At 39.2% G+C, this 24,236-nt stretch overlaps 1 protein-coding gene across 1 annotated transcript in view; it reads right to left on the bottom strand.

Annotated features, from left to right (window-relative positions):
* Nucleotides 1–24,236, bottom strand: part of NR1D2 (nuclear receptor subfamily 1 group D member 2) — a 437,579-nt gene that overhangs the window by 223,099 nt on the left and 190,244 nt on the right. The window contains exon 4 of the mRNA XM_044066215.1: nucleotides 2,538–2,682. Coding sequence (XP_043922150.1) covers nucleotides 2,538–2,682 — 145 coding nt within the window. The remainder of the gene's footprint in view (nucleotides 1–2,537; nucleotides 2,683–24,236) is intronic.

The following is a 24,236-nucleotide window of genomic DNA, read 5'->3' as shown; positions in this document are numbered from 1 at the left end:
AGGTGAAACTTCATACATGCACTTTTACCTTTAGGAAAAATGAAGCATGAAAATGTAAGATTTTAGGTACACATGGAACAAAAGTAAATCACGTAATCATGTCTTCAGCGTTAACTGGTTGGGACTAGTATAATAAACTATCCACTGGTGAAGATGATAGAGCCTTGAAAAGTTTTAAATTAAAACTATTAGCCTTGGGAAAACCTTTCTATCTCTGTGGTGCAAATTAAAGGCTAATAACCAAGAAATATAAATGGCATAAGAGATGGAAACGTACTGGTGACTATGGATATAAGCAATATTTAGAAAGGTGAGAAAACACATAAGAAAGCTGGTAGCAAAAAAGAAAAAGATCAGGGTGTTAAAGTTAATCACAGAATATTTAGAAAGCAAGAATGACTTTCTCTTGGCTTAAGGAAATCAAGCAGAAACAATCAAGCAGATACATTAAGTTAACTTTACAAGCTGTAAGAAAGCAGAATGAGCAGGAAATGATGAATATGTTCTGTCACCAGTTTTACCCTCACTCTACAATAAGTGCCCCTCACAATAACCTCTCTTTTGATTATACGTTCTAGCACAGGGTACACTTTTGATGGACTGTATAAATACAGATAAGATTATAGCTATTCTTAAGCCTTTAAATAAAAGCATGTTAATGATTCCAACGCAGTAAATATTGAAACGAGAGAGATCATTAATACTGTTACCCATATTTTATGCCACATGTTGAGCAGATCACTGATGAAGGCTAAGGTATTACACACATTCAAGGTTACACAAGGAAAGGGCATTTCTCTGTGATTACACAACCAGTTGTTAGAAACATGGCATAGCTGAATAGAATTTTGTCCTCAACGAACATGGTCAAATATCTGTGCCATGGCAATGTCTCTAAGAGGTAAAGATGAAACTGACAAATAACTGCACTTTAAAAACGGATGAATGTACCACCATGAACGAAACACAAATTCCATGTATAAAAACTTTAATGCAACAAAGCCAAAAAATGGGCAAGCAGGACAAGCGCTTTCGGCATTAGCCTTCTTGCATAATTGCACTTTAGAGGGATGAAGAATGTGCTAGATCAGGCAAGGAATCAAGGGGCAGTGACACATACCAATTAATGAGCATACGGCAGCACTAGGTTACAGCAATTATACAATTTGTAAACTAAAGAAAAATGATGGAAGCACAATACTTAGCCTTGCTTGTCAGACAACAGACATTCATTGTCTTACCAGAAATACTTCCTGGATTGCACAACACACAGGGTCCTTCCTAAACCAAACCATTCCCAGCAAGAAGCACTAATAAAAGTCAAAACATCAAAGCTCTCACCATAAGACAAGAGCCCATCTGGCTAGGGGTACAGAACATCTTGTCAAGTAAAACTGTTGAAATGATAGTTCATTGATCCCATATCCTAGAAATTTCCATTTTCAAGGAAAAAATAATAGAAATCAAGCATTTCCAAAAACTCCACTTACATTTTACTTTCATAGTACAAGTCCCCATACCCTTTAATAATAACAATTTCAAGATCACCACATTTCAGAAGAAGAAAAATCTTTACCTACAATTAAACTGAACTGCTCTTTAACCACTTATCACTTTATTCTGAGTTATAAACGGTTGTTTGATCAAATAAGGACTGAACAGTGGGACTGTTGTTCCTTGTGACTACACATTGCATTCGTTTGTGTCTGGGAGGTAGGCATAACTGTTAGGAAGGAGCTAAAAGTGGGAAATTGGATGGTTATTTACTTATGGATGGCACAAAACAAGTGACAAGTAAAAGCAGGAAATAACAGGGAAACAAAACATATCATACATGATTATACTTTCCAGTTTAATTAAATGCACCACAAACAGAATTCTTTGAAAGTTTTTTCAGTACCCCTTTTTTTTGCAATCAGGAACAAAACAACTGAAGAGGTTACAAATAGATATCGGCTAGATAGCTCTTCTTAAGTTAGTGAAAATTCCAAATTCTAACGTTACATCAGGGAATCAAAGTACTTCCACTCAGAATGTGTTTCCAGCATTGTAGTAACACAGTGAATAGTATATGCAGTCAAATCCACTAAATTACAAACCATGCTTTTTCTAATTCCATTGCAAAATAAGCTATTTTAATTCTGCTTCTTTCTGAACCTGCACAGAATGCATTGCTACAGCCATAGTCAGACTTAATGGTGCAGCCCTTAAGAACAGTGCCATTCCAGGAGTAATATAACTGCAAGAAATGGTGTAATGCATAAGTTTTATACATACACAAAATCCACTGTACCAGAACATAAAAAATATCAGGAGGTTAGTATATTGAAAATGGAACTAAAAACAACTCCCAGCATCAGGAAGCATTTAAAAGTGAAGCGGAAAATCTGAAAATAATGTAACTATTTAAGTGCAGCATTAATAAAAAAAAAATGTTGCACTGAATCACAGGATGACCCACACTCAATTCCATATCCAAATTTTCCACTGAAGTTCCAGTAAAATATTGACATAATAAAGGAACAAATTTCACATACCATCTCTTGACATTCCAACAGCTAAACACTTCCTGAATCGGCATTGCTGACACCTGTTTCTGTTTATTCGTACCACAGAACAAGTTTCATTCTCTAGACATTTCTTGTACTGAATATTTTGTTGGATGCTTCTTCTAAAAAAACCCTGCAAAGAGAAAGTCAATACTACACAGTAACTACTGAATTCTACTAATTCTGCTGTTGTTAAAGGCAATCAATAGTGTTCGGTACTTTTAATATAAACAATTCTTTATATCCATGACAGCACAAGTTTGTTGTATTTTAACAAATGCGAATTAGGAAGTGGATGGATTAATCTGTGCCCTGAATATAACCCATATCAGTTTAATTTCATCAGCTGTATAAAAACTATGAAGATGTTTTGTACAACTGAACCGATAATGTTGTCAACATTTTTTTGCAAAAAATAAAAAGTGAAAAAAGATAAGTAGAACTTCAGTGAAAATTGCACGGTGGTGGTGCTGCAGTAGCTTTGTCGCCTCACAGTAAGATGCTGTCCGGTTCGATTCTCAGCTAGAGCGTCTTCTGCATGGAGACATGCGTGAATGGGCATACCTTCAGTGAAGGTTGTGCGTCAGGGCTGGTAACTCGACACGTAAAAATCAGCTACCAATCATTAGCGGACTGGAGTTCTGCTGTGGCGACCCCCTAACTGGGAAAAGCCAAAAACTTGGATGCATGCTGTCAATGAACAACCTCCACAGATGCTGAACTTATCTAGAACTATCTTTTAAAGTTAGATTATGAAAAACGGAAGATGTCACTATTCAGTCACAAAAAAATCTGGAGAATTCAACATATTTGTAGAAATTTTCACAGCTAATTTACAGGTGTTATTTTCTACTTCTCTTATTAAATAACAACTTATAAGAGTGTGTGTGTGTGTGTGTGTGTGTGTGTGTGTGTGTCTCATTTATTTTCAAAGCTGTTATAATGCTACACCAAAATGATATGCTACAACTAACACAAAACACAGAAGCAGATGACAGATAAAGGCTATGACTGGAATTCTTAGAATGCACAAATGTGCAGTGCAGAATAGTGCTACTTGTGGCCATGTGCAGAGTATGGACAATCCAAAGACACCATTTGCACAAAAGCACAATTGTTGAAACTGTGACATGTGCAGTGCATGCAGATGAGTATATAATTACACATAAATGTGACACGTCATGCAAATGAGTATCAAAGAATATACAAATGCGGAAGAACAACATGGCCAAGCAATTGAGAGATGTAAAAAACAATGACCCTGCACAACCATGCACACCTACATCAAATGCTACCATTTACAGAGTACATAACAAGAATTATATTAGGCATGCAGCAGCAGTAGTTCAACAACATGTTCTGGTAGCCACCAATGAAGCCACTGCTGGCAGTGTCGCATGTCATACTCGTCCATAACGATGGAGATAAAACAATCAGCAACTCATATACCAGCACCTCACACAGCAAAAGGTGACTGAGTCACAGTCAACAGGAATACTCAACATGGTCTAGTCATACTATGTTATCCATGAAAAGGATTGAGGGGTTTGTGTAGTATTTCCACTCCTGTGAACACTAAGGCATAAGTATCACTGCCCACCATAGCTACAGGGACTTTCACTGATTTATTGGGGACACATTAAGTATATTGCAGGCCTCTGCCTTGTGAATACTTAACCAATTGCTCGACATCGTGCAACAGTATGTGAAGAAGCATAGCTGTTTATCAAGGACACCAGAGGAGAAAATCAACACTAAGGGGGAATTCCATCAGGATCAGACCACTTACTTCCCTGAGGTTCTAGGCATCACAGCTTACACCCATATGCTACTATGGTTCCCACATGGTCTAATGGAGATACATAAATAATACGGACTACCATTCCTTGAATGGACAGGTGGTCTGTAATGCCCAGGGCATTATTTATAATGTGCTCATGCACGACCTGGACAGTCTAAATGATTCACACATTTGACATACACCTGATCTGATCTGTATTAATGATTCCTTCAAGGGGTCAGTTTTGTTGGAAGGTATATAAACATACACACACACACGCGCAAACACAGACAGACACACACACACACACACACACACACACACACACACACACACACACACACACACACACACACACACACACACACACACACACACACACACACACACACACAGTAGACAGACTGACCTTTGCATCTGGCAGTCAAGCTTGCTGAGTGAGTGCCACATATAATGGCGTGTCTTGTGTGTTAGAGATGGTGATGGCTATGCCCTTGAGCCATGGACAATGATCCTCATTTGCAACCCAAAAACAATGATAGAAATGACTTACAACATGGACCATGCCAAAACAAGGAATATCGTGGAAAGAGTCTTTGGACTACTGAAGAGTAGATTATACTGTCTAGATACACCTGATAAGGCACTACAATATATCCTGAAACACATGCAGGAAAATATTGTTAGAGTGCGTCATGCTATAAAACATGGACCAGTGTACATGTGAAACAGGATAAAAACATTGTGCCAAGACAGTCCATAAGTGATGCAGCATCAGGGCAGGGAGGAGATACAGAGGGAAACAATGGAGGAGTGGATCTACAGCAGAGGCAGTTTCAAACACAGTACATCACAGCACTGTCCAAACAGTTGTGTAATGGCTACAGCTATGGGCCAAGATAAAGAAAACAGAGAATAATATGATGCATGCTTTAACTTTTGGCTATGCGGGGCAGTGCAAGGTCTAGCCGCATTGCATCAGACATCAAAAAGCCATATTGAAAAAAATATGGGTAGGACACAGTCACCATTACTTGCACAGGAGAGGTGACATACTGATAGCTGACTGCAGTACTACAATGTGGGGTAGGGTCATCGGAGGTGAACATGGTAGCTGTATACTCTGGGAGGTTGTTGAGTGTCAGGCATCATGTCCTACTGTGATAGGACAGAGTCACCATCATGTGTCTATTGGTTTATCAACTGTGTCAGGTACCTGTGTTGTGGGGAATACATTCTGTGGCAGGGATGGGACTGAACTATGTGAACTTGGGGACCACTGTCAGGAGCAAATGACACCAATGCTGCATCTCTGTGTCCTCTGACATGATATACCCCGGGCATATCCATTTCATGTCGAGACCCACCTGTGGTCATGGAGCTAGACTAGAAGCACTTTGTAATGTACTGCACAGATGCACCAATGGAGGCAATACTGTTACAATGTGCTGACATTATAGCACTCCAGCACAGCCATAGCTAATTCACCTAGAGCCCAGTGCTATTCCCTAATCTGCTGCCCCTCAACTTAGAGATGAGAAGTAATAAAGAAATAAAAAAAATAAATGAATGAGTTTAAAAAAAAAATCTGGTGCTCATCAGCTCAGGAGCAGCACAGGTCTGTTTCTGCATCCTTCAACTATAAGTTGGGAAGCAAAAAAAAAGGTCCTACTTCAAGACTAAAAAAAATAAAAAAAAAACCCTCTTTCTATGTTTTTAAAGACTCTAGCAAACCACTTGCTATATTTGTAGCAAGCAACTTTCTAAAACCTATACCACAAGCACTGCAGTCTTGACCACAAAAGCAGTATGGCTATTCATTTCTGTACAAGTATTCAGACATGCTGGCATGGAATGGAAAGCTGGTAACGCACTACCAATAGGCTGGCATCTCCAAATCATGCCCCTTAACACCTTGCACCCAGGGTGGCTGCCTCTTTCACCCCACTCTAGCCTAACACCTTGCACCCAGGGTGGCTGCCTCTTTCACCCCACACTAGCCATGCCTCTGTCCTTCTAATCACTGTGCAGTTGGTGCACCTTCTCCTGCATGCCACTGAGTACACTCACCATCCCTAGTGTTGTGTGCAGCAGTAGTTTGCACCTGGATCACAGTTCTTCATTTCTGTTGGTTGATTCTGAGAGCTGCATGCATATCAGGAACAATATGAGAGTCATGGTAGCGTCAGATTCCCAAGAAGTTTTCAGCAACAGTGGATATGCCTGCATCAGAAGCAGTGCTCATATCAGAGATTGATCAGGCAGAGGCTCATGAGGACCCTATCTGGCCATTTTATTTACAGGTGGTAGCACAAGTTTCAGTGACATTGTGTATGCAGCAGCACTGGTGTTGCCTTTACTTGAAGTGTCACTGACAATGCCACCGTGTTATCGGGCCATGCTGATGGAATACTGCCATGTTTGGAACTTATGACATCAGTGTGAGCCTCTAGCCTTATGATTGTACTACACACCTGTGGCATGTATAATGGACATGTTAAAAACTGCTTATAAATTCTCTATAACATGTACCTTTTTGGGCAAGACATTACATTTGCAGACCAGAGGTTTCTATTATTTGTGTATCTTACCAGCTTCATCCTATTTTTTCCCATACGTAGGTTGACTTGTGGCATAATAGGCCAAGTGGCGACTCTCATCTTAGTCTCCACCAGTAGCTTCAGCTGCTGTGTCATGGCAGCCATTGGTGTGCCTGCCTCTCAGGAGTTGGGTGGTTCAAAAGTCAGAATGAAGACTCCTCTTGAAACCAAACAAGGCCATCTGAGATGATATGGTGACAGCTGCAGAGGCTTATTCTTGCTGAGGTGTGCCAGTAACTGGACACCTGCAGCAGCGATATGAAGTGCATTCTGCAGCAGCTTGATTACTGGCTTGTCTGTAGAGCTCTGACCATCAGGCCACCAAAGGAAGAACTATTCCATGATATTGGCCACATACATTTGTGATGTCTGAGGTTGTTGCCCTCTTTACTGATCTTCCAGCCAAGTATGTCAGCAGCCCACTCTATTCCCATCCTAGTATTACTCCGCTCGTTTGTTGGACTGCCCATAACTTGTTTGCTGTTCCTCCATATCCATCACCAGTTTGGTATCTTCTGTCTGTCTGTTTCCATCCACTGTCCAATCCATTTTTCTACATTTGCAATGTCAGTCTGTGCTTGTGTTCTGTGTTTGTCTGTCTGCACCCACAGCCTGTCCTTCCTCCTCTACAGCTCCCAAAGCCATCCCTCATTACTGCTCTCTTCTACCCTTCTCTTTTCATTATTAAAATGGGATTGATCCCACAAAGCACACTCACTTCCCTACCCCTGACTCTTTTATTTATTGCTCACTCTTCTCTTTTTTCTCTTTCTTCTGTATTTGAGTACTCTCTTTTGCTTACTTTTACAACTACCCCTTGTCATCTCCATTACACGATAGCACTTTGGTATAAATACCCACATTACTGTAACTGTGCAGTGTTATGCTGCCCTGTGTGTGGCTCTGTGCCTCAGTTTCATAGGTTAGTACTAAGCTAACTGCCCTTGAGAGCCATTTTAAGCCTAGCCAGTTATCCCTTGTGAGACTCAAACCCTGCACCTTGTGTTTGTAAGGCAAACACCTTAACCATTAGGCCACCCTCCCAACCCCAATAAGTATTAGTAGCACTGACACTTATACCGCCTTGGCTGCAGTACGGCACTTTATTTATAATGCTCTACATGTTTCTCATGTGTGCAGTGGTAGCACAGCTTATCCATTATCCTGCAATATTGCTGCACTGCCTATTAATATTACCCTGTTTGCTGAATGTATGGTTTTACATTCAGCATGCTATCGTTAACCCTTGCTGTTATATGCTTAAGTAGCTTTTGGCCACTTTGATCAGCATATCCTCATGGCATTAGCCCTATGCTGTCACCTCTATGAATCCCAGCCTATTTTGTCCACTCAGTTTTCCCATTTCCCCACCTAGTAGATGCACTACAAATCTCAGTTTGTATCATTTTTCATCCACCATCACAAGAAATGCACTATGGATACTAGACTCATTCATTCATTCACTCACTTCCTCACTATCGTCCCCACTCTTAAAGCTGTCCCTTGACTTCCTAACCTCTATGTTGAAGAAAATGGCTCCTGACACTGACTCTGAGCTTGGAAACATCATCCTAGCAATATCTTTATAAAATGGTGCCTCTATGCCTGTACTAATTACTCTTCCCTGCCAAATGTTGCTAAATTGGTCAGACATTAACACATTAGAACCAGTACCTCACTGGTCTATAGATGGTCAACAATTCTTCACTTTCTGAATGGATTCTATAATCTCCATGTTAATGAGGTTAAGCTGACAGGTCTGTAATTCCAAGCCTTTATTTTACTTCCATTCAAGGAAGGGAGATGCATCTGCTTTACTCCAGTTTAATTTCTTCATTTGTTTGCTTATTTATCTACTTATTTGTTTAGAGCTGTCTACTATGGTAGAACATTGATCCACAGTCACAGCTCAGCCTAGGAGTTATGCCCTCAAAAACAACTGCACAGCAAAGATATTACCTACTGATACACAGTAAGAGTAAGGAGTTCCAGTCTTAATCAATTTACAGAGTTAAGTACTGCAGACCACATTATAAAGCATCAAACAGCTAAAAAGAAAAACTGGGAAGGGAGAAAGGTGATTTTTCTACACACTATTTACAAAGCATAAAATAAAAATAGATGACACAGAGAAGAATCTACAGATGTAGAGATGTCATGTGCCGGTATAGTGAAGGCACAACTCTGGTGAGTAAATAGCCCATGCTTCCATGACTTATTTTAAAAGATTAGCAAGAAATATTATTAGTCCTTTCCTTAATTTATAAAAACTACAGTCCAGTCTAGCTCTATTACTTAACCTAATGTTCGATTTAAGAGTTACTTTAACACCCTTTCCTCTATTTCAAGTTTCTTACCCTATGGGCTTACTTAAAATACATGATACCTGCCATTCAATTTCTTTAATAAATACTGACTAAAAATAACCCTGACCTTCCTTTGCCCCTTTCTGTTTCTTCACTTTACTCTTTATTTAGCTTTCCTATCACTCTTTTGTTTCTTTTTTCTTAATGAATGCATCAATACAAATCTTATCTAAGATGGCCAAACACTGATCAACAGCTTCATTTCAACTCCCCCATTGTGAAAACAGAAAATGAGTAAAGGAAGCAGTGAAACTGCCTTACTGGATAAAATTCAGTTAATGGCTAGTCATGTACACTACCTGCATGCCAGCGAAGAAACATCATTTAGAGAACCTGAAAAAAGATTACCAGAAAAGATAAACAGAAAACACTGTCTGGGAAGAATTCAGTGGCTGTTCAGCAAAAAGGAGTTCAAGCTTCAGCTTTGATACAAGAGATGACATCCAGAAATTTAGTGGAAAAATAAAACAAATGTATTTAAAGGCGATTAAAATAAATGAAACATTGAAGGAATATATCAACTCAAATATCAAAAGGCTGAAGAAACAGAAGATGCTTTAACTAGCTATTCAGATGAACTAATAAAACTGCAAAAATCAGAGGTCAAAATGAAGAAAATGCTGGCTGAGTATGAGACTGCTGAGGAAGAGATTTTTAAAAAATGGAAGCATTAGAGGGCAGAGCATGTAGGGAAAACCTGATATTTTCTACTGTACCAGAAAAAAACTAGAAGGCACAGACTGTGTTAATTTTATGAAAGCACATATAAGCAACTGGACCATACTGGTATTTTACAGCAGGATTTGTTAACTGAAAGGACACTGAGTGCACTCTCCAAACCTGGCCATGGAAAAGCAGCAAGACCTGTATTAGCAAAGACAAAATCATAGCAGCAGAAAGGGTTGATCCTGACAAAACTGTGCCAGAAGGGAAAAGCATTAAAAACTGGAGACAGCAAAGTGTTTGTGGAAAATTATTATTCACTGTACAACAGGCAGCATTAGAAGCAAATTTACCCCAGCAAACAGGGAATGTTGAGAGGGAGGTGTGAGATTCAAGCTGCTGTATCCAATTGTCTTCAGAACATTTTTCAGGTGGATCAAATACATTTTTAAATGCAAAACAGGCTAAGGAGGAATAAAAAGAAAAAATTAAAAAAAAAAAAAAAAACGAGCCAGCAAAAAGAAGGGGACTGTTTCTCATTCTTCTGGCAATAAAGTTCACAGAGAGACTTCAGCAGTGAAACCTTTTCCACAGTTCCAAAGAAAAATGCTTAAGAAACAGAAAACAAGAGTTTACTAGAAGATTCATGAGTACCCTGGACCTGAAACACGGTCTGGTGTTGGGAGATGGAGATGAAAAGGAACACCAGCAATGTTGAAATTAGTGAATAAATGGGTGACTATAAAGCATCGATCACATTTGTGAAATATGGCTTTGCAAGAAAAAGTGGGCAAGAATGACTGTCCTTTTGCTGACTTTGTTAAACTTGTGGGTAGACTGTAATGCATATATCCCACTTAATGTCCTTACTGTATAGAAAGACAGCAAAGAACAGAAAAAAATAACTAATTAAAACAATGTTTGCTCTTATGAGTATTTGTATAAAACATTTTATGATATAAAGTGCATGTTATACACTGTAAAGTAATTTTGTGTAATACATTGTCATGGGTATTTTAAATGTGGGGGTGCCTTTTCAGTGAGTGTTGCATGTGTTAAAGATATAAAAGTAAACAAGTATTTTTTTAGTTGTAAGAAACATCAGTTTTGCAGTGTAAAAAGAGTAGAAAGGCTTGAAAAAAGCAAGTTTACTGTGAATGTGCTGTGATCCTGGACTGTCGGGGTGGAGATAGGGTATAAAATTGCATTGATTACAATATACATAGAATTAAGATATTTTCCCATATTTTTACAAGGATGAATGTCTAGATTAATACTCTTGGCTTAAGCTATAAACAAGTGTTTTTTTTTTAAAAGGTAGGCTTAAAAAATAAGACAAAAAGGTGAAAGCAATGAAAGATGCTAAATTTGAGGAAACTTCTCTATGTGGAAGATCTAAAATTCCCTAGAGTCCAGGCACCCAATAAAAAACAAACTGTGAACATCCCACCTAATAACAGGTGGTAGAAATGCTTTCTTTAAAAACTTTCTAACATATAAACCCACTAATTAAAGTAGGGAAGCACAAGCTAGTTTAAGTCAAATCTTCTTTATTAAAAATACACAAACAAGTGATCCAAATAGTAGTTGAAAAAACAGAAAGTGTAGAAATTCACCATTCCATTTATATACCTGTTTAAAAGCATGGGAGTGTTTACTAGGGTAGCTGTATTATAAAAAGTAATTAGCATGTGTACTTACTAAATACCCCTTCCCCCACACACCAGTGTGTTATTTAACACAGTGCTGCCCTATTCCAAGCTCTGTGATTCCAGGATATGTTAAACTAAACTAAACTAAACTAAACTAAACTAAACTATACTACACTAAACTAAAAGTTAAACTAATAATTACACATTAATAATTCATAAAACTTCCTGAAAGCATTCACTGTAGTTATCAAAAAAGAAAAAGATAACATAAGTCTTCAAAATTCCTTAGAAATAGTTTCTACCATCATTCAGAAACATTTTTAACATAAATTTCTTTTTATTAGAACTTCTTCATGTTTGTGTGTCAAGTGGGAAAAGCAACTAAAAATTAAAAGTTAAATCACCGGCTTGAACTCCCACATCAACTTACTCTCACTCAACTCCAAACTGCTCACTCCCTTCTCAATAACCCCACTACCTGCTCATCACTTTCAAAGCTTCTGTCCTATTACAACCCCAATCGTCCTCTTCGTAGTTCCAACCAACTCTTACTACTGACCTATAAACCCTGTAAAAATATAGGCAAAAACCTTTATAAATACTCTGTCTCTCATAGCTGGAACAAACTCTCATTACATATCAGAAGTATAACTCATGCCAACAACTTTAAAAAGACACTAAAAGATCACCTGCTTAACTCAAAGATCTGTCACAGCAATCTCCCCACGTAACCTCCTGTATACCTCTTTCTATACATATTCTACAACCTCTACTTAGGAAGTGTCTTGGCATTACTTCTAATTCTTGTAAATATTAGAACATGCTAGCTTTTCAGCACCGTGACTAAACTGTTTGTATGTTTATATTTTTAGTACTCACACTTTCTTATGTGACAACTTTAACTTGTTCTGTATACCAGCATTCCAGTTTGTACTCTATTTTGCTTTATGTATAATGTTTCTTTTACTTTCTATTGCTGTAGACGTTGGAGCTTTTCTCCTCGGGGCTCCACTGAAATTTTTTTTTTTTTGTAACTCAGCTGGACCAACCTGGTTAACAAATGTGAAATAAATAAATAAAATAACAATACATGACACTACATTTTGTTGGAGTAAAAACAATACATATTATTTAAGAAAATATAGTATAAAAAATTCTAAATAAATACCTACCAAACACTTGAGAATATATATATATATATATATATGTACATAAGTTATTCATCTCAAATGATAAATCCATTCAAGAATTTTAAAGTAAAAAACACTCAGAAATCTAGCGGGAAAACAGTCGTTCATGCTTGCAGCAGTGATATACCCTAGAAAAAATGTGTGTAAACAGGACCCCGTTTAAAATTTATGAATGTTATAATACTGGAGCCAATATAAACATGGAGTATATCTGCCACTGATACTCAGTATGTGTCTAGTTAAGCTCAAAAACTGTGCATTGAAAAGTTGCAACTTAAAAAAGGCTAAACTGTCACAAAATTCATGCAATGTGACAGTTATTTCATAAGTCAAACTCAGTTACACATTTCTTTTGGAGCAGTATATTTCGACAGAGGAATATTGCACTTCATCAGGTATGTATCCATTTTGTTACCTAAATAATGCATATGTTGCAGCATACTTAGGAATAATGTGAAGTAAACCAGTAAGCATTTGTTAGAACTGTACTCATGACATGGCCTTCTTTTCCAGCTATTTGAGAGGTACAGAGGATGTAGAGTAGGCAGAAGGTATAATGCTGTGTGATAACTATGTATACATATTTCATGGATAGGTCCTTTGATAGCACTTTTAACATTACATTGTTTGGTTAGTACAATTGTCCCTAAGCCTGTTATTTTCTTTTTGTTTTGTTTTTTTTTGTTTTGTTTTTTGGGGGGGATATGAGTTCCTGCTATGGCACAAACTAGAATGGACTGTTGTATTGCGTGTAGGAGTATAAGTGAGTATCTGTTATGGCACAAACATAGAATATGTTCCTATTGCTACTCTCCTTGTTTTGGACCCCCCTTGTTACTTTTTGACCACTGCTAACTCTTTAAATTGCAATTAAGTGGTGAATACCGACAGCCTTCCTGCACTGCTTTATCTGTATACAGTAATTTTGTACTTATGTAATCCTTATAAGTGTTATCATTCGTTTGTCTTTCACTAAACAATATGCTCACTCACTGTAGGCCCCTGTTTTCTGAGGCACAGAAAGACCTCATAATAGAAACATTACACCAACAACATGCAGTCCTGATGCACAGAGTGTGGCCCAATATGTCAGAATGTGCAGCCCTGTGGGGCGAATTGGTCCAAAACCTTAATGCAATTTGATGACATAATCGCAGCTATGAGCAGGTGCAACATACAGCAACAGCCATGATTCATGCTGCAAGGAGACATGCAGCTGAAATGGCACTTGACTGTAAGGTCACTGGTGGTGGGCCTTCAGCAGAACACCCTCTCACCAACACCGAGGAATTCTTGGCAAACACTGCCACACAAGACAGCTCCCAGCAATCCATTAGCCAATACATTCTGGATGTGGGTGCTACTCCTGCATCTCAGGAGAAGCTTACAGGTAAGCTTTGTTAGATCATTAGTAGAATACTGTTGCATTCATTCTGTAATAGTGTACATAGTTTATATGTGTGTGCGTCAGGTTGTTTTTTTGGTGGGGATGTTTAAGATAGCTGCAGTTTTAAGCTCATTTAGAGGTTGTCAGCCACATTTTTGTTCCCACTGCAGTTACTGTAGACATAGATTATTAAAAATATTACCCCCTGTTACACTGTTAAATGTGGTGCTGTTGCCATTACCTCTCCCTTTACTTTTTCAGGACAGTCAGGAATTCACAGACAGAGGGCTCCTGCTGTTGGTAATCAAAATACATTTATGTCAGTACTGTAGATATATTCCAACATATCTGCTAAAGTGTCATCTCAGGCCTGCTGTATGGATTGCTGTACTATCTGCATACTTATTAACTGTGAAGATATTTGCTCACTTATACCTCTGGCCTGTATTTAAGATCATAGTGACTGAGTTGCAAATTACTGACAAGTCAATAATGACTGGAGACAAAAAATAATGACAGAGATCTCACATTCAGAATCCATACCCTTGAGAAATGTCATAGTGAAGCAATACCTGTTATTCTATCACCTTTCTGGGTTTGTAAGGGCAATATGTCACAATGGTGCCTATTTTGGGGCCTTGTCCACCCATTATCCATGGCTTTGCCCACATTTCTTGCTCTAAGAGGTTGAGAGTTATAAATGTCTATAATAGTGACAACAATGTAAATTGCTTAACATATATTGCAGCATAGTAGTGCAGGTATTAATGCATTCCTGTTTTCCTTCCTTTTATCACAGGTGAACATGGAAGTAGTTCTGGGACCCCTATGTCACCTGATGTCAGTGTCTCATCAGACTCTTATGATGATGGTGGCCAAAGTGAGGCACAGCCGGGGGTGGCAGAAGGTGATTCTGGCACAGAGACGGACATCCAGCAACCCTTTTCATTATCATCAGACACAGCCAGTATGCCTATGTATACCCTTTCCACTGAGGCCATAGATATTGGACAGTTGGAAGCTGAGGACATTGACCAGGGAAGTGTGGCTATTGCAGCTTCAGTGACTGTTGACACTGGCCATAGCCAAACTGTTGGCAAGGTGCCACACAGGTGGACTGATAGGAGTGCTTGGAGGAGGGCTGCTGTCTCTCCCCCACTTGTTGCAGGTATCTCTTCACGTGTCACTCAACGTATGTTTAGGACCATCATGGAGGCACAGAAACATTTAGAAAGGCATTCCAGAAAAAGCTCAGGATTATAGATGCAGCACAGTCTGACATCTGTTACTGCCTCCACCGTGTTGTTGATTCTCTGGATCAATTGAATGACACATTGGAACAGGATATGTCTGTGATGAAGTGCAGATTACCTGTCATGGAACACATATTGTCTGTGAAGAAACATCTGCTAGGAGAGAAGTGTCAACCTTGTGGGAGTAAGTCAGTAATTACATCTGCTGAGAGCCAATGTGGCCATGCCAGATCACACTCCCATAGTGGCAGTACATCCACTGCTCCAGCAAGGAGTATGCTGTCCACACCCAGACGTAGCAGGTGATGGGGTTGTGGTCCTAAGCATTCTCCTGAAGGAAGCATGTCCAGCAGACATCGGTCATCTTCAGGTAGTAGCACAGCATCCGACCTTAGGAGTGGAAGTGCCAGTGCAACTCCTGGCAGAGCCAGTTCTCATGTTCGGGGGCAGAGACGATGAACTGTCAGCTCTACCATGCAAGTTTCACAGATGTCCGACATACAGACACTTAAGGCTATCACTGAGCTTGGCTGTGTTCATGCAGACACTCACACAACAATGTCACATTGAGAGCATCTACAGACACACACAACATTTACGTGGTCCATCTTGCCTAATTCCCTTGCTTACCGACACACACAATCACCAACCTTCTGTGTCAGCCTAGGCCTCTTGCACCCCCACACAACACCCTGTGCAAGTGATGATAACTGTGCCACATCCCTGTTGTCTACCTTTTGGATTCAGGGATACTAAAGCTATGTGTCTCATGCATAGGGTGACTATCTATATTAATATGACTTTATTACCTCCATTTGTGCTGTTGAAGTAATAATTGTACCTGTCACCTATATTGTACTTAGCCATTTAGACAGTTGCTAGTATAATGATTTATCTACTTTATAGTGGTGACTTTTGTAGGGGTTGTGAAGTCAGACAATTAAATGTGTTCCATTAATATATCTAACTTTCTCTTTAAGGATTGTTTAGTACAAACCTATGGGTGCACATCCAAAGTCAACCCATCAGATTCAGAGCTCAGGATTGTATTTCGGCACTGAAGACAAATCTCATCAGAACGGTAATGCAGTATAATGATCCTTTTTGCATGTACATCGCCATAGGTTCTGAGGTTCATAGGCTGTGACTAGGGTATTGACCTGATTGTGTTTAGAAGCATAACCATTACATCACAATATAATATTCAAAGTCCGATATAATGCATGGCCAAGTTTTGTCTAGCAAGGACCACCCAAGTCCAGGAGAAAAGCAGCAGTGATCCATGTCAGACAATGTTTTTACATCAAGTCATCCAGCCTGTCCTTAAACAGGATAATGGAGGTGCTCTGCTTGACAGTGACTTGAAGTCTACTGCAGAGGAGTGACAACCACTGAGAGCTGTATCTGCCTCCTCAGTATGTCCTATGTATGTCAAAGTCAACTTTATTGTCGATCGGATATCCACAGTAGTGCAAGCTGAATGAAATTACATTGCTTTGGTCCCCATGCAAGACATAATGAACACATAGTTTAAATGACAGTAAGGCTAATGCACATATTGTAATAATTAAAATATTAACAACACAATAAATTACCACAATTGGACAGGAAGACAGTAGACAGTATTATACTAGTAGGTATTGCAACACTATGTCTTCACATTGTGATTGCTTACAATATTGCACTTCATCAGTTGTAGTATGATATATTCTGATGTACATATTGCATATGTATGGAGTTCTGACTCACTCCTGACTATTGTACATTCAGGAAGTAATAGCATAAAAAAATCATGCTAACTGTACCAGTTATTGAAGCAATTTGCCAGAGTGATTACTATAGCTGATACTTAATAGCAAGTGGCATATTGATCTAATTATTCATTGTCATGTGATAGTGTATATTGAGGTCCCTGGAACAGGTAACTCTAGTCTCACATAAGTTACGGATCTGCAGCATTTTCATCCTATTTTCGCCACAGATAGCCCTGTAAGGTATACATAATCTGCCTCAAAGCTATCTGTATCAGGGTTGTCAAACTCATGTACCCCAGCGGGCCACATTTCATCAGAGTATACAGTATGTGGGCCAGGTAATTATCAGATCAAGACTACTTATTAAGGGAGTAATGTAATAATAATGATGATAATAATAATAATAACGACAATGATAATAATAAGAAAGAAAGGTCAATTTAACCAAGAAAAAACAAGCTATTTACCTTAATTCCTGGTACTACTGCTCCCAGAAACTTGGCACCTCTTGGCCTGCACAAGTGCATCAGTATTTGGCACTAAGGATTGAGCAGTCGCTACCTTCAGTGTTGAGTTGAGATGTTCATCAGTAAGTTGAGACTTGTTCAAGTTCATCACAGAAAAGAGGTGTTCACAGACATAGGAACATTGACATACTTTTTAAGGCCAAACATTTAATTTAGGGATGTGTTGGCCCAACATACTGATAAAATGTCCCAATATCAACACTTCAAAACTTATCCTTCAACTCTGAATTACACTGTAGCTTAATTAGTTCTAACTGAAACTGTTCAGGTACCTCATCATCACTAACAGTGAAAGGGTTGCGGAAAATATAAAATCCTTCTAAAGGTTTTTAAATTCTGGAAATCTTTCTCCAAACTCACTCACTAACATGGAAATCTTGGTGCAGTACTTTTCAATGCTGATCTCATCATGAAACGTGGGTGCGTCTTGCAGAGACTTCAGAGTTCAGTACAACTCCTGGACTTAACGAAAGACATCACTGTGATATGGCAGACTGAGAGTGTGAATGCCCTCCAATAAGCTGCTGAACTGTCTGTGGTTCAGACCTCGCATGCGGATGAAGTTCACTGCCTTAATAACAACATCCATGACATGATCCATCTTTAATGTTTTACTACAAAGCACTTCTCTGTGAATTATGCAATGGACACTGTGAATTTGATGGTCTGAATTCATAGCTAGTAGTTTTTCCTTTAACTCTGTTGCCACACCAGCTTTTCTACCAATCATTTGAGGTGCTCCATCTGTAGCCAGACTCACAGTTTTTGTCCATTCTACACCTATTTTATCTAATGCACCTACCAAACTCAAACATATATCATCCCCCATTGTTCCTTTCACTAGTATCAGTTCCACAAAGTCTTCAGTTGACTGCATATTATCATCTACACCACATATATAAACTGCAAATTGTGCTGTATCACTTATATCTGTACTTTCATCAATTGCTACAGAAAATGCTGCAAATTTAGCAACTTTTTCTTTGAGTTGACTGTTAAGATTTTCTGATAATTCATTAATTCTATCTGCAACTGTATATCTTCAAAGGCTTATGTTTGCAAATGCTTGACGTTTTTCAGGGCAAATATCTTCCACGGCCACCAACATACATTTCTTTATAAAATCCCCCTCTGAAAAATGTTTCAATGACACAGTTATTTCTTCTGCAATCCTATAACTTGCCTGAACTACAGCATCACTGGCTTGATGAACACATTTAAACAGTAACTGCTGATTTGTGAGAGTCTACTTTAGAACGACGAATGTTTGAAATATCGAGCGTTCACATGAGCGAATATTTCAAACCTCGATATTGCTATTTTTGTTTTTGCACTACAGTGTGGATCAGAATATTTGCCCTTTCCTCAATGTAGTGTGATCTCAGAGTTGGAATATATATATATATATATATATATATATATATTTAGCGGGGGGTACAGCAATTTCGAGTTTTGGAATTTTTGGTCATATGAGCGTTCAAGACATTGATCTTTCATTTTTCTGACATAGACCCCTTTGTGAGTGACTGTTCTAACTCCCTAACTTTTTCTTCACACATCTTTCCACTATATTCATCATACTTCAAAGCTTGAATACTTGTGTAATGCCACAGCTATGTTTTGCTTACAAATCAAACAAGCTGGTTTTCCATTCACTTCAGCAAAAAAGTACAATGATTTGCACTTTTCCTGCACCACATGATGTTCTTTGTTAACTTTTCTTTTCTTTGAAAACATGATGAAGGTATTCAACATATTTTGATGTATACATTTATATATATTCAATCTAACACTCCAACTGACAATGCAACACTGCTGCTGAAAGACAGATTGCTCCGTGACAGCTACCCAAAACAATAACCAAAACCTGTTGCAATTCAATCAAAAGCATAGGACTGCCCACTACATTGACTACAAGTGCCCGCTTATATTTAAAACAAGCCTACATTTCACTTTGTGGGATGTCTTCTGACTATCCCATACCAGTGACTTTGGGGACACTGATTTGCTGTGTTCGCTGCCTGTCATGGGCCTTTGGGTCCCCCCCAACAGAACTGAATGTAACTCTCAATGACTTGTGAGAAAACTACACATTTTATGAAGAACAGACCAAAATATGAGGCAAACATCTGGACATTCTGTGAAATTCCAGACAGGTGAGAGGTATGTTTGTGATAGGGATGGCAATGAAGAGACTGTGTGGGTGAGCGATCGTAGTGAGTGAGTGAGGTAAGGCTTGTATTCATGGACTGATGGCTTGAAATGTTGACAGGATAAGAGTGTAATGAGTTGTGGTTTCATGGAAGGTTGCTAGGCTGGTGGCCCTGCTGTGTATCAGAGGGCAGGCTGACTCTGGCATTGGAGCAGTGGGTGTGCCGTGGGCCACATGTGGGAGTGTGGTGGGCCGCATGTTGACTCCCCTGATATATATGATAATGCACACAGTGACAGCTACTTCAGTCTTCCCACAGAAGACACGTGTTGGAGACCCTCTGATGTTTTATTACTCAGACATGTCTGAGGTCTGTCAAGTTGGTGCAGGTGTCTGGTACAATACAATACATATCAAAGGAAGCATTATATTCATTAATACAGACGATGAGGGATGGGTACAGGGGATTGATGACATATTTTGCTATTGATATAAAGCCGTTGCTAATCAGATCTAAGATGTAGAATGCCTACCTACACACAGTAGACCCAGGTTGCAGTCTATATGTATCGAAGGTCTATCAATTCAGAAGTGAGGAATATTGTACTCTTGTTTATTTTATAATAAGCAGGAACTTTTATTATTACCACAGGGTATGCTGATGCATTTTTTTTGCAGTTGATGTAACTCCCATTGCTTTGTCAGCCGTCATTAGTGCCACAAAGATGGTTTATCACAGACCCTCTGTTTTGTTCAGGATTTCTGAGATGTATACGTCAAACATGAAGGGCCACAGCACTGACACTTCTGTTACCATACAGGTCAGGTCTGCTGCTTGAGGTGAAGTCTCCCACTATGATTGAATGTTGTTGGTCTGTTATCCCATCTGCAAACCAACTGATAACATAGGATTTGATATTCCCATTGGTTAGTTTCTCACTGAGACCAAATGTTGGATTGTGTTGAAGGCCATGGCCATGTTACGATAGGATACGTGCACAGCCTTGACTTTGTGTATGTCTCTGGTCACAGTCTTGAATCCCATCAGGTTTTGTAGCCACAGGATGCTCTTGGGAACACCTAACTGGAACACATCTAGTGTTTGGAGGTCACTATGTCCTTGTGCCTGAGATGCATGCAAACTGTTTCTATTGCCTTACAACAGATGTTGCATAAAGTTATGCGTCTATAATTGCACTTGTATTTTGCTGATCATCCCTTGTGTGGTTAGAAAATGGTCATTCTATTCCATTCAGTGTGGACAACAGCAGTATTCAGACTGCGGTTGAATATGGTGCCAAGTGGAGTTGCTCAGTGTTGAAGCGTATGAAGAACACAGGCCGGAATGCCGTCTGGTCCCATGGAGACTGTGCTCCTAGTTTGGTGAGGGCAATGCTAACTTTCTCACTGTAGACACCACAGGTTGGAGGTTATGTTGCACACATGGTTTATAAGAGGTTTGGTGGTGGGAGGGGGGACACTTTTCAGCCAAACATACCTGCTAGCAGGTTTGGAATTTACACTGGGTCACTGTGTGCTCTACCATATACAACTGGTTCCAAATACATCTGAGTTATATGTATCAGTTTGCAGATGTAAATAAAGAAAGCTTTATGGTTATCCCCGGATATGTTGTGTAAAATATTAGCATAGTTGCTCTGTTAGGGTTTTTGAAGGTATCTTATTTGCATGTTTACACTGAGGAGAGTGGCCTTCCAGTCCTAGTTTCTCAATGTTGTATTTGTAAACAGCAGCTTCTTTCACTTACTGTATAATGTAGTAATGACAGGCATCCACCAGTATGGTTTGTATTTCCAAACGATCTTTGTTTGAGCCTATCAGGCATGGCTGTGTGTATTCATTTGTGTAGATGTGTAGACAGGGCATCAGGGAGTAATCTACTATAGCTGTCAAAGTCCTTTGTGGAAACTGGGGCTTAGAAACAGATTAAACCATGCCTTACGAGGGTGTATTTACATTGGATGATGTTTTTGAACCCAATTCCTCCATTAGTGAGTTAGTAGCTATATCTACTTCAAAACATACAGCTTTATGGTTGGATTGACAATGCAGGCACCACACATGTGCCATTACATTGTTCACTCATATTGTTGAGGAACAGGTCTGGAATATAAGAAAACCTTGTGGGGTGGTGCACTACTTCTTCCTTGGCATTTCAGTTCACAAACTCCAGGTAATAGTGTGCAAGTGAGTTTGTTGTCCTATAACTAACCCGATCAATGGATGAATAGTTTCACTCACCCCTGCCTGGGTTGTTTTTTGTTTTACTTTAATTGTTCTATATAGTAATAAATAGGTGGTGACCTATTAATGGTGATAACATGAAGGGGTTTCCTATTCACAGTATGTTAAACAAAGAATAACTCTATACAGTTATCTTCTCTAAATAGTCTTGACGCGTAATTATCTTCAATGTAAATACATACAGCATTCTGTGGTTCACACAACTTCCATTTGCTGTCTGGATGTTTGGAAGGCATTGTAGCTTTGCAAGGCCAAAGTACTTACTGCAGCTTTGAACCAGATTTGTGTGACTGGACATATATCAACATCATCACTGCAACAGTGCTTACAGAGAGTGTGGTTTAAGGTGGAAACTCCTAGGGTTTTGCAGCATAACCCTTACTTTGTTGGAGTTGTACATTTTCACATCGGTAATTCTGCTTTTGTGACCTTCCCTAATAAAGGGATTATGGTGTGGTCAAGTGCTTTACATCAGACAAAGCAGCGTGCTCTGTCCACCATGTCATCCCACACTGACAGGTACTGCATCACCTTAGAATTACACCAGAAACATAGGCAAGTTCAGAAAATCTGTTGTTCTTTATATAGTGGTATCATCCTAGGTGAGGGTATAATGCTGCTCAAACACAGGGACATACCTGGCTGGGACCCATATTTAGATAACTCAGTCATGTCTGTGTTCATATATTTCATATATTCACATATCAAGATGTACATACCAACATAAAGTATGCTGAATTAAGAGTGGGACTTGTTGTTGAGAGACCTGATTGCATGTATGTTGTGATGACTACCTCGGCAACACAGCTGACACTAAACTTCTTTAATCTGGTGAGTGGGGCATCTGTACATCTCACTATACAGTCAACTATTATGAAAACCTTTGGTATACATGCCCATTGTCTTAAGCACTTCCATGGTGAGACACTGGTGATAATATTTCTTATGTGTATTGTCTGCTTTGGTTATAGTGTTAGATGTAGCATGATTGTGTTTAGGATGTGTCTACTGTGTAGCTTAGTTTGTGGGGAGTACCTCTGCACATGATGGTTTGTGTTGGGTGCATATTATGAGTAGGAGTGAAGGTGTGTGAGCAGACAACCTGTTTAGGTTTTTGGAACCAACAGAACACTGATTCCATATTCCTATTATAGGTGGATCCCTTGAAAATTGTACTTCAGTGATGTAGGAGATAGATGCTGTTCAGTGCACATGAGGCATTATCTGCACTGAGTCAAACACCCATGTCAACTATGCTACCAGGGGAAGCAGAGGGGACATGACAGGTGATAATGGGAGGTTTGAACCTGGTATCTGTATAGGGAATGCAAAATGGAGGGGGTATATGTGATCTGGCTGCTATTTTCAGTCGATTAATCTATGTGGTGTACATTTGGAGGTCCTTCATAAGGTGGATCAATACTTCTGTTATTGATAGGTAAGTGGGTAAATTGCTGTTAAGCAACAGATGTTCTGATGGCTAGATCTGCTCTGCTACACAACAACAACTGACTGTATTTGAAAGAAAGTGTACTGATGTTTCTGCATGTATGAGAGCAAAGTGTTACAGCCTCTGCACACAATCCAGGGCAGAGCTGGTAACACAAAGTCACACTGTTAAAAACAAAACTTTGTCCAGATACACTAACTTTCAAATAGACACTCCTACTGTACACTCCTGCCACAAGTGTACAGATGGTGTTTCCCCAAACATAGATGTTATATTCTTCCTATTCTTTTGGATAGTACCATTAGGGCTCACCACAGCAAATCATTGCTTCTATTTCTACAAAGTCCTCTGCATCTTGCTCTGTCACAGTAACCACCTGCATGTCCTCTGTCACCACATCCATAAACTGTATCTTAGGCCTTCCTCTTTTTCCTCTTACCTGGCAGCTCCATCCTTAGCATCCTTCTCTCAATATACCCAGCATCACTCCTCAGCACATGTCCAAACCAACACAATCTCACCACTCTGGCTTTATCTCCAAACTGTATAACCTGAGCTAACACTCTAATATATGGTTAATACCCCTGTCCACCATCAGCACACACAATGCAAATCTTATCTGGAACTCTGCCAACACCTGCTATGACT

Source organism: Protopterus annectens, chromosome 3.part1 (assembly GCF_019279795.1).
Source record: "Protopterus annectens isolate FY-2018-M chromosome 3.part1, PAN1.0, whole genome shotgun sequence".
NCBI lineage: Eukaryota > Metazoa > Chordata > Ceratodontiformes > Protopteridae > Protopterus > Protopterus annectens.
Note: the sequence above shows the minus strand (reverse complement) of the source record. Positions and strands in the feature narration are given on the sequence as shown.